General features: G+C 38.7%; 1 protein-coding gene across 1 annotated transcript; it reads right to left on the reverse strand.

Annotated features, from left to right (window-relative positions):
- Positions 1-67: 67 nt before the first annotated feature.
- RNFT1 (ring finger protein, transmembrane 1) lies at positions 68-9,154 on the reverse strand. Its single transcript, XM_048074193.2, has 9 exons — positions 8,994-9,154; positions 6,765-7,182; positions 6,361-6,437; positions 5,664-5,764; positions 4,865-5,018; positions 3,097-3,255; positions 2,158-2,223; positions 1,219-1,320; positions 68-1,043 (listed from the first exon to the last, which is right to left on the reverse strand). The coding sequence occupies exons 2-9, from the start codon at positions 7,138-7,140 to the stop codon at positions 909-911; spliced, it is 1,170 nt and encodes a 389-aa protein (XP_047930150.1). The 5' UTR covers positions 7,141-7,182; positions 8,994-9,154; the 3' UTR covers positions 68-908.
- Between the last annotated feature and the right edge of the window lie 4,329 nt (positions 9,155-13,483).

Raw genomic sequence — 13,483 nt, forward strand, 5'->3', positions numbered from 1 at the left:
CAGCAAGGTATGCCTAGCAGTGAGCTGTTACTAAGTACTTACATGTAAGTTAATACTGAAACAGTAATGAAACTTGTTTTTTTATTCAATGTGCACCAAACAAATGATTTAAATGCATTTATTCTCTGATTTTTACGTATACCACAAATTGCATATATAATATAAAATAGATTCTCCCCTGTATGAAAATCTGGTTCCTGATGTGACAAGAAAATATAGCATTAAAGATCTCTTTTAAAAATACCAACCTCATAAAATGCCAAGTAAAAAACTAGTATCAGTGATCAATTTATGTATTAAGCTTAAGATCAATTAGAAATCTGCAAGAACCTAAAGGGGAAACATCTTATTCTTGTGTCGTATCTCCAGGTAGAGTGAGAAATAGTTGCTGTTTTAGATGCATGAATAAGAAGTTAATTTCTCTGATCTGTTGAGCTAGCATTAAAGGATCTTTAATGTCAAGTGTGATGCATAGCTTTAACTCCCACTGTAATCCAGAGTGTAAAATTTGCTCATAATCTAGGTTTTTGGTTTCAGTAATGTTAAAAGGATAAATAAAATTTAGCACAGTCTGGAACACTATTTAAACTTTCAAATAAAATGTTGAATGAAGCAGCAGCTGCAGGTAGCAATGCAGCATTTTTAAAGGATTTGATTGTTTCCTGGAAGAATCATGAGAGAAGCAATGCTGGCTTTTCTCCTTCCATTCTGAAAACTTATTTTCTGTACTTAAGAAGGCAAATTAACATTTCCTGCACTGTTTTAAATATTGGGATATTTCATAGAAGCATAAAATCCTAGATATCTAGAATTCAGAAACTCGTTCCCTGTCACCTACATTTTCACCTGCAGTAAGCTGGAAGACCTTAGCTTGTACAAATGAAACGTAAAACAAATTTTAACATGCTTTAGAAAATCTGTAGATGCATAGATGTAGCTCCATCCTTCCACTTGTTAACATGGTCTGAAATAACAGTTCTGCAGAGTGGACACGTTTTTTCTCTATTAAACCATAAAGAGATGCATTCTTCACAAAATGTGTGCTGTAATGAAAAGAATGACAACTTAGAGCTTCTAAGCTCTTCCACTTATAAGAAGGTCTAGTATTTGCATTGCCTCATTTCTAAAGATAATCAGAAGACAGACACTTGCTAATCTATGTTGTAAACCATTTTTTTTAAAAACATTTGCAAAAATAATTCTGATTATGTGTATTACCTGACAGATAAGCAGAATAGGCTTCTGAAATTCAGCTTGACAGATAGCACAAATATCATCTGATTCAGAACACTGTCTCTTGCTAGCCATCACCCCATAGTGCTGTAAAACAAGATTTTTTTCAGCAGATGATAGTTTCAAAGGGGGAAAAGAAAATGACAGAAAGGAAGTGGGAATAAGGATATGTCAGAAGATAGATGTCAGGAGAAATATCCAATCCCTAATCTAAAACCTTGCTAGATTTTTCAACAGTTGTTTTAGGAACTATAGCTTACGCCGTCTCCCCTACCATAATGTGCAGTTAATATCTTCCCCTGATAATAGTTGTAGGAAAAATCTGTAGTAGTTTTAAGTGACCTCCAAGCGAAACACTTACATTTCACCTTAAATTTGATCAAGACAGCACTTAAAAAAAATCTGAAGTGCTTTAGTATTGTTGTAGTTCAGTGATACTGTGCTCTAAAGTCTTCTATATATTTTACTGCATGAATAGCAGATACTAAATAACTATACCTGTTACTATAGAGAAAGATTATTGAGAAACTTTTAAAACTCTAGCAGATATTACTTGCATGTCAGTTATTTTGGCAAGCTTCATTTTTCACTGACGTTTCTGCATAAAGCTTTACCTATATCCAACCTATATTTATTCCAGTTAAAAATTAGGAAAACAAGGATAGGTTATTTCACATAGTTTTATCTGAAGAGACATGCAAAATATTGATGGTTTAGTTTTCTTTGGTTCAAGTTAGCCCATAATTACATAGTCAGGAAACTCAGACAGTGAAATGGAGGAGTATGTGTAGAGGGATTACTTTAAAAATGCATTTGTCTACTTCTAGAACTATACAAGTTAATATATGAACGAGATATTTCAAAGAGAAGCCTTTTCATTTAAATCAGATCTACTGTTTTGTCATAAGAGCATTCAATACTCACTGGTCGTGTACAAAATATCCGTAAAACCTGTTTGAAGTTTCTCAATTGTCCAAAAAAACTCAAAAGCTGAAATGGGAAGGAAAACCCGAGTTATATTGAAAGTCTTTCTCTGTGAATTAAAGAAAGCTTCCACGTGTCCATGCAAATCCCAATAGCAGAAGTGTCACTGTAATCTGATGTTGGCAGGAACATAAGCAAAGCAATAGTTCAGACCAACCCTATTTTTAGTTGCTTCACGTGTAGCTAAACTCAGAATTTATCCCGAAGTTCTTTAGTTCTTTTTCACCAATAGGTGGCTGTTCTTTGCAAGAAAAATATTGTTCAGGTTATGAAATGAAGCACTCAATTGCAAGTATACCAGCATTATATACTGGCGTTATTATTATATACACAGTAGTCTTTAGACTTGTAATTAAGGCACCATAGTATTATAAAGTATTTTTCATGTTCAAAGTGGAACTTGTACTGAGATTGGTTACACTTGGGGCAGATGAGCTCTTTAGCAAAGTAGACAGCCATTTTAAACACTTCTCTAACTTGTTTAGCATCACGGGGGAATTCTAGCAGAGAAAATCTCCTTCCTTGGAAAATGCTGATTTTTTTTAGCCACAAATTTCATCTTTATTTTTCAAGCTCTCTTTCTCTCAGTTTCTGATGCCAGTCTGATCAATGTCTGATTTGAGAAGGGTCCTATAGTAACAGTGTTCTTTGATATACAACCCCACTCTCCCAGAACAGGTGCAGAAATAGACAAGAAGGTTTAGGAAAAGTGGCTCAGGGTGCTATCAGTTTTGGAAGGTTGTATCGGTTAAACCGAAGCATCAACTTGCAAGTTAGTTCAAACGCTGAAACGGTCAGAAATGTGTTAGCTTATATTCCTCTACCCCTCCAGTGCCAATTACTGCAAAGTAGTTTAAGAGGACTGAAAGTCTTACGTACCTTTAGGATGAGGTAGAGAAGGCCCAGCAATATCCCAAGGCTCCAGCCTAGCACACTGTCAGGCTCCCCATAGCCAATAAGATAACGGAACCAAACTGGTATAGGGACAAACATACGGTAATACTGGCAGAGTTCTTCTAACAGCATGTACCAGTAGCCCTAAGCAAGACATGCAAAAGAATCTCTCAAGATGTAAAATACAAACACTTTTAAAAATAATATAGAAAAGATGTACTAGCATTCTTTAGAGTAACTTCCCCTCATCAGATCTTGAAGCAAGTATATACGAAGGACAATACTGGAAGAATGAAGACCAGATGATAAATCTCACCACAACTGTACAAGCAACAATAGCACAATTAATTGCTGTACTGAAGAAAAATTAATAGGCTAAAATAGGGTGGCTTTGTAGGATACCTACCTACTAGAATGCTATCAAACTTGCTTTCATAAGCATTAAAAATGTTACCTGAAAAAGGAAGCTAAGACACAGATCAGCTTGTCATTACAAGTTTTCACCATTTAGGATTAAAAGACAGTAAGGCCTCTCTCTTTATTAACAAACATAATGATTAGAGGAAACCCATTTCTAATGTATTTCATGCCTGTGTAAAAAAGCTTCTCTTGTGATAAATAACCCTTATATAGAACAGGGTAATAAGAAAAAGGTGGGGACAGGAGGAGAAAGAAACAAAGTACCTGGACTGAACAGGTAAACTGAGTTCAATAATGCCCTAAACGTTACTGAACAGTAACTACAAAAGACAAGTAGCCTTCACAGAGCACTGTGCGCACACATGTATATACTTCTAACAATTAAGTGTGCGTATTTGACTAATCATAGATGTTAGCTCTAATAACAGGGGATAAAGTACTCTTTGACTAATTTGACAGGAAAATGGCAAGATCTACCACTGTTGACCAGATTCTTTCTTTAATTTAGCCGGTTTAGGTCACCGTTGGTGTAATGGAATTTCCAATAACAATTTTTGGCTGTTGTACCAGTAGTTGTAGATAGAGATCTTGATTATAAGCTAGTATTTCTCCAAATCATACATACCTAAGAAATACTGTTCTGGTACATTTTAAAAGATAAAACCTACAAAAACACTCTGTTCAAGTCCTATCACATGCTAACTATATTTGTTCTTTTTTTTTTAAACTAGTACTAGTATGTTCTGTTTCAACATAAAACAGATTATTTTTTGCATGTCTTACCTTGGGAAGCAGATAAAGATACATACCCACCAACCAATGCAGACTTCTATAAAAATCATTAAATTTCATCGGTTTGAGAAAAAAAGCTATGAGTCAAATTTATTGGTCTGACAAACATTACTAATTAAAAGGAAAACTAATTTTTTTAAAGAGAAAAATAGCCATTTACTCGCACAGGTATTAAAATCTCCCCATGTCAGTTACCGACAAGCAAGTACAAAATTTACTGTACATCAGCCGGCCCATGCTAGCAGCCTGTATACACATTCTTACATTGCTGGAAATAAATGGTTTCTTCATCCTACCACTTACAATAGAAATAAACCCACTTATCCCATGAAATAATACAAGCGATTGTTTCAGATCAGACTGTAAACCTTCCTTAGCACCAAGAAGGGAAGAACATGAAATTCACAGGGTTTTCTTGCCCAGTGTAGTGATGGATTATATACAGACCTTTAATTTAAAAAACTTACCTTTAGGTATAATTTAATAATTAGCTAATTTTACCATAAAAGGATGCTCATAACGATATAGATCGTTTTCTTACCTTGGATTTAAAGGACATCATAAAAGAAGGCACCAAGAGAATAAAGCACTTGAAGCCCATGAAGAGGAATTTCAGAATAAAGTCTGTGACTCCCACAATCCAAAGCACCTCCCAGAAGTTCTTAAAATCCACAGTAGGGTTTAAAAAGATTAAGCTACGACAACAAAAAAAGTATCAGAAGTTACTGGAGCATGCTGTTTAAAGGAAAGCATAACCAGAGATTATATCACAGCATGCTTAAATAAATAAATAAATGGTTTACATAGAGGAGAAAAATACTTGCTAAGAAAATGAACTCTTTATTATAAATTGATCCTTTATGATCTCTGGCAATCTCTCCATTTCTGAGCCTTCTTTCATGGCAAATCTTGTCCTCTAGAGATGGGCTTTCTTTTCCATTTTTGCAATACAGCCTTTGACTGATTTACAACCAAGGCTGTAGCTACAGAATAATAATGGTAAAAAATAAATGGCAGATATAAGCCCCCCAGGGTGCCAGAATGCTACGTATTCAGTATGCTGAAGGCAAGGTGGTAGGATCAAAGCTGGGAATCAAACGCAGCCACTTCCCCCATGGCATAATACAGCTTTTAAGTTGAGTTCGTGGTCTAATTTTGCAAATTCCAGCATAACTTTTTTAAGGACAGTACTTGTTCAGTTTAGTGGAAGAGGAGGAATGGAGATTACAATGAAAGAAATCAATGCTACAATTAAAGAAAAACAGCTGTTGCCCAGATAAAGTGTTTCCAGTTAATATTTTATTAATTTATGATCTGAGTGGAGATGTTCCTCTACTTACCTGTAGTACAGTGACTGAGAATGAAAGGTGTAATACAAGAGGAGAGATGATCCAGTTAGGTATACTAGTAACCAAGCACATTGCAACTTGGAGCACCGTTCCTGTAAGATAATTGTTAAGACAAATTACAGCCCTTATCTTGGTAAGAATGTCTTAACTGTGTCTCCAAAGCACTGTCTATTATACTTGAACAGTTATTGCTAGAGGATTCCATACTAACTCATACTGATTTTAGGTCAGATAAAACTGTAGAGCTCATTGGAAAAGTAAAGCAGTGATTCTAATGTTTTCAACGTAATTTCTATGTGTATCAAGGTCTTTCCTAAAAACACACCGAAAGCCATCCCACTCTGAAGGAACAACAAATTTTCCTTTGAGACTGCTGGAAGTTTAAACTATCAACTGCTATTTGATTCCAAACCTGGTTAAGTTCTTCCATAAACTGCAAAAATCTTGTATCACTTGAAGTGATTTCAATAGTCACAGGGAGAAAAATTCTGAATTTTGCAAACTGTAATCTGAGAAGTTCTACACTGTATAAAAGCATTAAGATTTACAGGACTGCTTCTGTCTTGAAACCTATTACACTTAGTTTTATTTACTAAATAATGCTATCACCATTCACATTTCTTTCAAGAATCAATGGATAAAGGTCGTGGTTAACTTACAGAATTCTGTTGCGTAGGGTGATACTTACTCTTAGAAAAACCTGATTTACTATGCTTTTGTTTGCATACATATAAGTTGTTAGCAGCCCAATTCCAAGAGAAATGCCTATTAGGAAAAAAGGGTCAGTTATACACAAATTAAAAAAAAACATACTGAATTGGGTTTAATAAAAAAAGCCATTTCTAGTATTTCTTTGTAATTTCAATTAATAGCTCAGACTATAAAGCCAGAATAATTAAGCATGTTTTATGTGTGCCAGCAAAGGAAACAGAAGCCATTGAAATGTAGTTCAGTAAATCTCTATTTCTGATGAACAAAGCAAATAAAAATAAAGCTAAAAATAAATCAAATTATATCTCAGGCATGGTTATCGGCTTATCTTTGTTTGGGGGGAGGGTCTCTTCCCTCAGACCGTGTTTTGTTATACTCTACCAATTATATGCTGCATGATCAATTTGACACACAGAATCAAGATATACGGCAGACTTTTGTGCAGCCACTGGAGGAGGTATCTGAGCTCCGAGAGGGAGCTGCCGCTGTGTTCCTCTGAGTCTGGAGCGGAGTCATCAAGCCCCCCTGCTTCGTTGTGGGCATGTCCGTGTGAGCGACTTTGGGAACCTGGCCTCGAAGGCCGGGAACTCGCATTTTCTCTGCCTTCTCCTGCAGCAGTGCTTAGCTGTATGTGAACATCTCCGCTATGATGGCATGAGCTTTCTCCTGATGACCTCGCTGCGTGGGTGCTTTGAGAAGGTGAAGAGTCATCACCACTCCCTTGGATGTTGTGGAGATGACTGCAGTTTGCTTGCATGGTGGGATTTTTTTCTGGTCCAGATTCTTACTACTTTGTCTCCTGGAATGGGAAATAAAAAGTCATCATTGAAGGAAGAGTACAACTATGCAGGGAAAAAAAAAACACAGCACAAAAATACAGTAAATTGTATTGAGTGATTGCCTGCATGAAGCAAAGTAAAGGTTCTCTTAACAGATACTGGCTCTCTTCATTCTGAAAGCTGGTGTGCTGGGTTTGCACCTTTCTGTGTGCCATATTAAATGACTTCCTTTCATTCACATGCAGATTTTCTAGCCTGCAGTGAACCTGGCTGCCTTGGCAAAATCTGATGCTGCTTCAGTGCAAATGAGACCAGCAAAAGCTGTTGAATTGGAGACCAACACTAGCTGGTACAGAAGAGAGCTCAGAAGTGCTGCCTAATTTCACAAAAATAGTCAGTAACAGTAGTAGGCCAAAAAAAGGAACAAACGATGGGAAGGAAGCAAAGAGTACATTTACATGCATCCACAAAATGGTGTTTGTTCAGACAAGTCTAGTCAAAAGGCAGTGCATATTAAAAATTGAGGGCCATTATAAGATTAACAAGAGATTACCCTGTCTGGGTAAGCAAGCAGAACCCGGTTTAGTCCATATTGTAAGAAGCATTTGAAAGAGTCTGGACCATCTGGTTCAGGTCAAAAAAAAGAAGCGCAGCCAACGAGCTGGGTGAGACCACCCAAATGAGGATTTTTTTTTTTCCTTTGACACCCTTCTGCTGTCTTCTTGGACAGTTTTTCACTTCCATGTCTGCCTTTGCATTGATGAAAGTGTCCATCTACTTTTCTGGGGTGGTGTGGTATCATAGTAATAATTTTGGAGAATGCTCTGATGCTGGATTTTGCAGTAGTCGTCACTATCAAGTAACATCATCAAAATATTGGGAATTATGTTATAGTCCTTTTTCAATAATTTAAACTCCTCCAGATTCTTCTTTGAAATTAATTTTTCTACAGCTTAGCATACATGTACACTTAGTTTCACTGGGGATATCGAATGGTTAAAGCAACATTGTTTTGCTGTTTTGTAAGATGAAAAGGTAATTTTGCACAGCAAGAAATTCTTAATGTATTTGCACAAACCTGAGAGTCTTTAGCCTCTAAAATTGAGGTTATAATAGATGAGTAAGTTGCATGAATTTATACAATAGAACTTCTTACTACCATTTAGAAATGCTGCTGCTACTATATTTTTGTTGGCCAAAGATTACATCATGCTTCAGCGCAGCCAAAATTCATGTTCTGTAATTTAATGCAGGAGTAAAGCCAATAAACTGGAAATAGTATTAACTTTACAAACAGCACGTCTCCAGAATTGGGCCACGAATGCTGTTTTTAAAAGGAAAACAACGTTAATTAGCAATCTTTGGTTAGTAAAACTAGGGCCTGCTTCTGCAAAACCCGACAGAGCAATGCTTAAAAAAAGCGAGCGAGCCCATTGTCCGAGTCACACAGGCTCCTGCCTGACAAACTTGCAGGAACTAAGTTACGGGGCCGTATTTCGGAGGGGAAGTTGTGGGGCTGTATTTCAGTGTTTCCACACGCACGCACATAACAGCCCCCCTTAGCTCTGACAGCACCTTTAAAGCCCCCTCACGCCGGGCGCTGCCCCCACTCGCTCGGGGCGGGGCTGGAGGCCGCGGCTCGGTCCCAGGAGGACGGGACGGGGCCGGGGCAGCGCCACGCGGTTCCCCCGCTCCCCACCACCCTCCACAGAAGCCCCGGCACCGGGGGGGGGGGGGAACGACCCCGGAGGCGCCTCCCCGCTCCCACCCGCTGCCGTCGGGGGCCCCTCTCCCGCCCTTCCCCTGCCCAGGCGCGGCCCGGCGGCGGTACCTCAGGGGGCGGCGGCTCCTCATGGGGCGGGCGGTGCCTCAGGGGGCGGCCGGCGCCTCCCGCCCGCCGCCGCCGCCGCCGCTGCTGCCCAGGCCGCGGCCGCCCGCCGCCTCCATCGCCGCCGCCGAGGCCGAGTGGGCGGGAGAGGGCGCGGCGGGGGGAGGAAGAGGAGGAGCCGTGAGGGGACGAGGAGGAGGAGGAGGAAGGCTCGGAGTTGCTGTGGCAACGGGCGGCCGCGGCTCCGCCGGGCCTTCGCTCCATGAGGGGATGGGGGGCTGGCGGGGGGGGAACCCCCCTCAGCGGCAGGGCTGCAGTTCTTGATTTTTTTTTTTTTTTTTTTTATTGAACGCATCGGTTAAAATGGGTCGGGGGAGCAATAATAAGGAAGGAAGTGAAGGAACGTCCGTGTGGGCGCCGGGGTACGGTCCCTGCTCGGCTGTGAGCAGTGCTCGCCGCAGGGGAGTCCTGCTGGGGGGAATCGGCTGCGCCTCCTAGGAGACCTGAGGAAAATGCTGCCCTTGTTAGTGCCGCCGTAGCTCTTAGGAGAAGCTTGGAATTAAATAGATGCAGGGTTTTCTTTCAAAATGTGCTCCTGAATAAATTAGTTTGCATCCAGAAGTAGCATCTGTTTCCCTTGGCTCAGATACTTTTGCAAGCTTTTAGGTACGCAGCTCACGTTGGAGCTTGGTGCCCGATACCTGAGCAGTTTTGAAAATCAGAACTAAAACAGGAGTACTTCTGGGCTGTGGGGTCAGTAACCCTGGGAGAGGGAGGGACAGGCACTTAGACATCACATCTCATGCGCGGAAAACTAAGTATTTAGAGGAGCTAAGTGGCCTGCTATCTAGTAATTCTTGCCATTCCACAGCAAACCTCTTTTATACTTGAGGACTGAAGCGGCTGAAAACACTGGACACGTCTCTTTCTGTTGGAGGTAGGTTTGAAGGAAGCACCTGCAGCACTTTTACGTGCCTTTGTGATGTTATCGCTGACCTTGGAATGAATCTGTGTCCAGAATTTCTTGACTGGAAATTTCTGCCCTCCTGTGAGGGAAGAAGGGATTAGCTTTTGCGTTTCACTTGGGCTGCAGGTGATGTGTTGGAATCAAAATAAAGCCAAACCTGGGCTAGTTATGACAAATATGCTTAAGTCCTAAATAAGCCTATTCCTGTAGGCCCTCTGAACTAAGGAGACCTTTTAATTTGCAGAGAATTATTATCTAAGTACTTCTCAGGAGCAGCAACAATGCAGATTTCAGATTCACAGCTGGAAGCACTCTGAGAATTATATGGCTTTATCCCTATCTTATAAGTGTGTAACAGTACTCTTATATTTTTATGATGCTCTACCTGTGTTATGTTAATGTTCATTCTCTTAGCTCAGTAGGTCATTCTCATAGTGTTTTGATTATGAAGGGCAATGTGGTTTATTTTAACTTGATTCTCATATCGGGAAGAACAATTATAAATCTTATTTTTAAGTAGTGTTTTATGATTGGAAATTATGCGTGCCTTCTGTACATGCTTTGAAAGTGTATAAATATAGAAAGCCTAGTTCAGCTGTTCCTTTTTTGTAATTATAAAATGCATTAAATTGCGCATGTAGTTTTACATCAAAATTGTTCTCAAACTTTCTTACATGTACTTGAAATATGAAAATAATTAACGGCAAATGATTAATCAATAATGTTTGCTCATGTAGGTCACTTGCTGATTTATCTCCAATTCACAACTCATTAGAAGGTATGTAGCTCTTCAGTGATGTTGTTATTTAACAGGTATCTTTTCACGATGCTATTAATGACATCTGGATTTAGTCACTCCTTAAAAACAAGATAGACTTCAGAGATTATTAACATAAAATTTGAATCCTCTTTCCATGGGTATTGCATATGTTGGGTTATGTAATGCTTAATTATAAATCTACCAATCTGTATTTTTGACTCGCCTCCTAGAATGCCCATAAATCTCACACAGAGAGACAAACCGCTGTCCAGGCATGTTTTCAGGTGGGGAAAGAAGACAGTCTGGAAGCACAAAGATATAAGTAGCCCCAGACTTTCCCATCCTCCTAGGTACAGGTAGTACCTCCTTAATTGATGGTATCAGCAAATTTCATCAGCTTATACCTGCTTTTCCCATCATTGTTAATAAATGCATGAAACAATATTGGAACAAACACTGGTCCTCGTGGAACTCTGCTGGTGCTGTCCTGGCAGCGTACTACTTACCTTTTAAACAGTTACTCTGTACTAAAGGTTACCTAGTTTTATGCATAAAAATACTAGAAGAAAGTATTTCGCATCCTAATTCCCGATGGAGCTTTGCAAAGCTTCCCTCTTAGAACAGATTAGGGGATTACAATCTTAATCTTCATTTCTTTTTCTACTTAATAAATTTTAACATTACTGTTTTTCAAAAAGGTGTGGAAGGAACTACGGTCCTTTAAAGTATGGTGTACAGCATGCATTTTTGGTGAAATTAGTAGGAATTAATCTCAGATGCATGAAAAGAAATTGTAGTTAATGATATGGTAAAAATTTGTTTCCTTGCTAGAGTATGTAAAATAGCAGAATGTCCTGAATATTCAAAGGCTTTATTGGTTGTCTTCATTATTCACAAAATGATACATGAGTATGGAAGATGTGCAAAATTAAGGGGATTTAGTTTACACTGTTTGGAGGATTTGAAAATCATAGCAAGAGGCTCAAATGACCTTTACAATTTGAATGCTTCCTGAGCTTCAGGTGCTCGATCCCTGTAAAAACTAGCTCCTGCAATTATACAACCTTCACTTCAATTTGAATTTTGAGCACAGGAAAACAGTTTCTGCATTCCTTTATGTAAGGCACTTCAGAATACAGACCAGTTTTGAAAACCCATCACTTGAGTGATTGCAGAGGAATCTGAATTTCACTGTTGAAGTTTGATTATGTAGGCTTTTTCCAACAGACTCATGAGGAATTTAAACCAGATATTTTTATAGAGCAGTGACATCATCTTGTTCCCTGAGGTTTCCAGAAATCTTACTAGCCCTCTGTGTACAGCAACGTGCTGAATTCTGTTAAATCATTCTGTACTGAGAGTAATTCCACTGAAATGGTGTCATATAATTGCTTTAGGACTGGTGAATCAGATCCCAGAGTCTTGGGTTTTGTGTACAGATAGAGCCTTGAATGAAACCTAGACAGTGGAACCACAAAGGGCAGTTGTAATTTTTGCTCACTGCACAGGAGGGTGCTCAGCCTCTGTCTTTATCTGCAAGAAAGAGCGATTCCCATGGTCATTAGACTGAAGTGGAGAAGCTGTCGTCTGGACTGGTCTTTTCTTGTGGTGACATTGAAGGATCTGTTAAATACAATTACTCAAAAAATATTCAGCTGTTCAAGAATTTTAGAAGGTGCATGTTAATTGCTGCTTTGAGAGCTGCTTACAAAGGTATTTAGGTCAGAAGACGAACTATAATGATCATCCTGTGTGTAAGACATCGGTATTCTCTAATGGGTGTGTTTAAAGGTGCCAGAATTTTCAATAGAATCTTTGAAGTTTTTCAAAATTATTATTTTTTCCAATCTGTCTAATGTGTTAACCTGAATGTGTGAAACCTTGTGTGAATAGTTTTATTGAATAATGACTTCTCATGTAAGTAAAACCCTACTCTGTGTGGGTTTACTAGGAAGGGATTTGTTTAATTTGTATTTGATCTATAGTATCTGCTTACAGTTATATCCGTAATTATTCTTCATTTTCCTTGGTACATATTAGCATATTTAAGGTTCAAAAGACAAATGAATGTTCTAACGTGTCATATGATAGAAATATTTAAAAGTTATATTGGCTTATTAATCTAGGTTAGTCTGTGTTGGTTTATGGTGGGAAAGGCTTTGGGGGGGGGGGGTGTCTGTGACACATTGTCAATGGGAGCGAACGCAGTTTTTGTGAGGCTGATCGTACCTCAGGATGACGTATTGCTTCCTGTAGGTACTTATGTAACTGCTCTGTGTATGTTCCCATAGGGTGACAGTCTTTAACTCACAGAGGAAAAAAATCTGCTTTTCTTTTGAATTATTAAGATTGTCTGCCATGAATTTTTTTGTTTAACTAAGTACAACTGAAATGATATGAGAAATTTTATTCTGGTATTAGTTACCACTAGATAAGTAAGAAAAATGTTGGTTTAAGAGTGGCTGAAAATTGACTAACTTTCTGTTTACCTTTTTAGAGATCAGTTGAACAGAGGTCTTGGGAGCTGTTACCTGCTCAGACTTTAGTGAGTGAGTTAACACATTCTGTCTGTTGGAAAACAATTCATTAAACCTCCATCTTGTACAATGTTAAAATATTCTGGCCCTCTGAATGCATATCTGTTGCTAAGGTAAAACAGTTATGTTTTTAAAAAGCGTTGTCATTGTAGGAATATTTCCAGATATTTCTTTTCAGAACTTTTGGAATAAATACAAATACAGAATATGGTAGGCAAAATCTTATTTG

The sequence above is a fragment of the Anser cygnoides genome, chromosome 18, assembly GCF_040182565.1.
Source record: "Anser cygnoides isolate HZ-2024a breed goose chromosome 18, Taihu_goose_T2T_genome, whole genome shotgun sequence".
Taxonomy (NCBI): domain Eukaryota; kingdom Metazoa; phylum Chordata; class Aves; order Anseriformes; family Anatidae; genus Anser; species Anser cygnoides.

Excerpts from the sequence above, each read along its gene's own strand:
- RNFT1 (XM_048074193.2), bottom strand. The coding sequence starts at position 7,140 with ATGCAAGCAAACTGCAGTCATCTCCACAACATCCAAGGGAGTGGTGAT. Across the intron at positions 5,765-6,360 it reads TAAATCAGGTTTTTCTAAGA|GAACGGTGCTCCAAGTTGCA; the intron begins GTAAGTATCACC and ends ATTATCTTACAG. Across the intron at positions 2,224-3,096 it reads TTCTCTACCTCATCCTAAAG|CTTTTGAGTTTTTTTGGACA; the intron begins GTACGTAAGACT and ends TTCCCATTTCAG.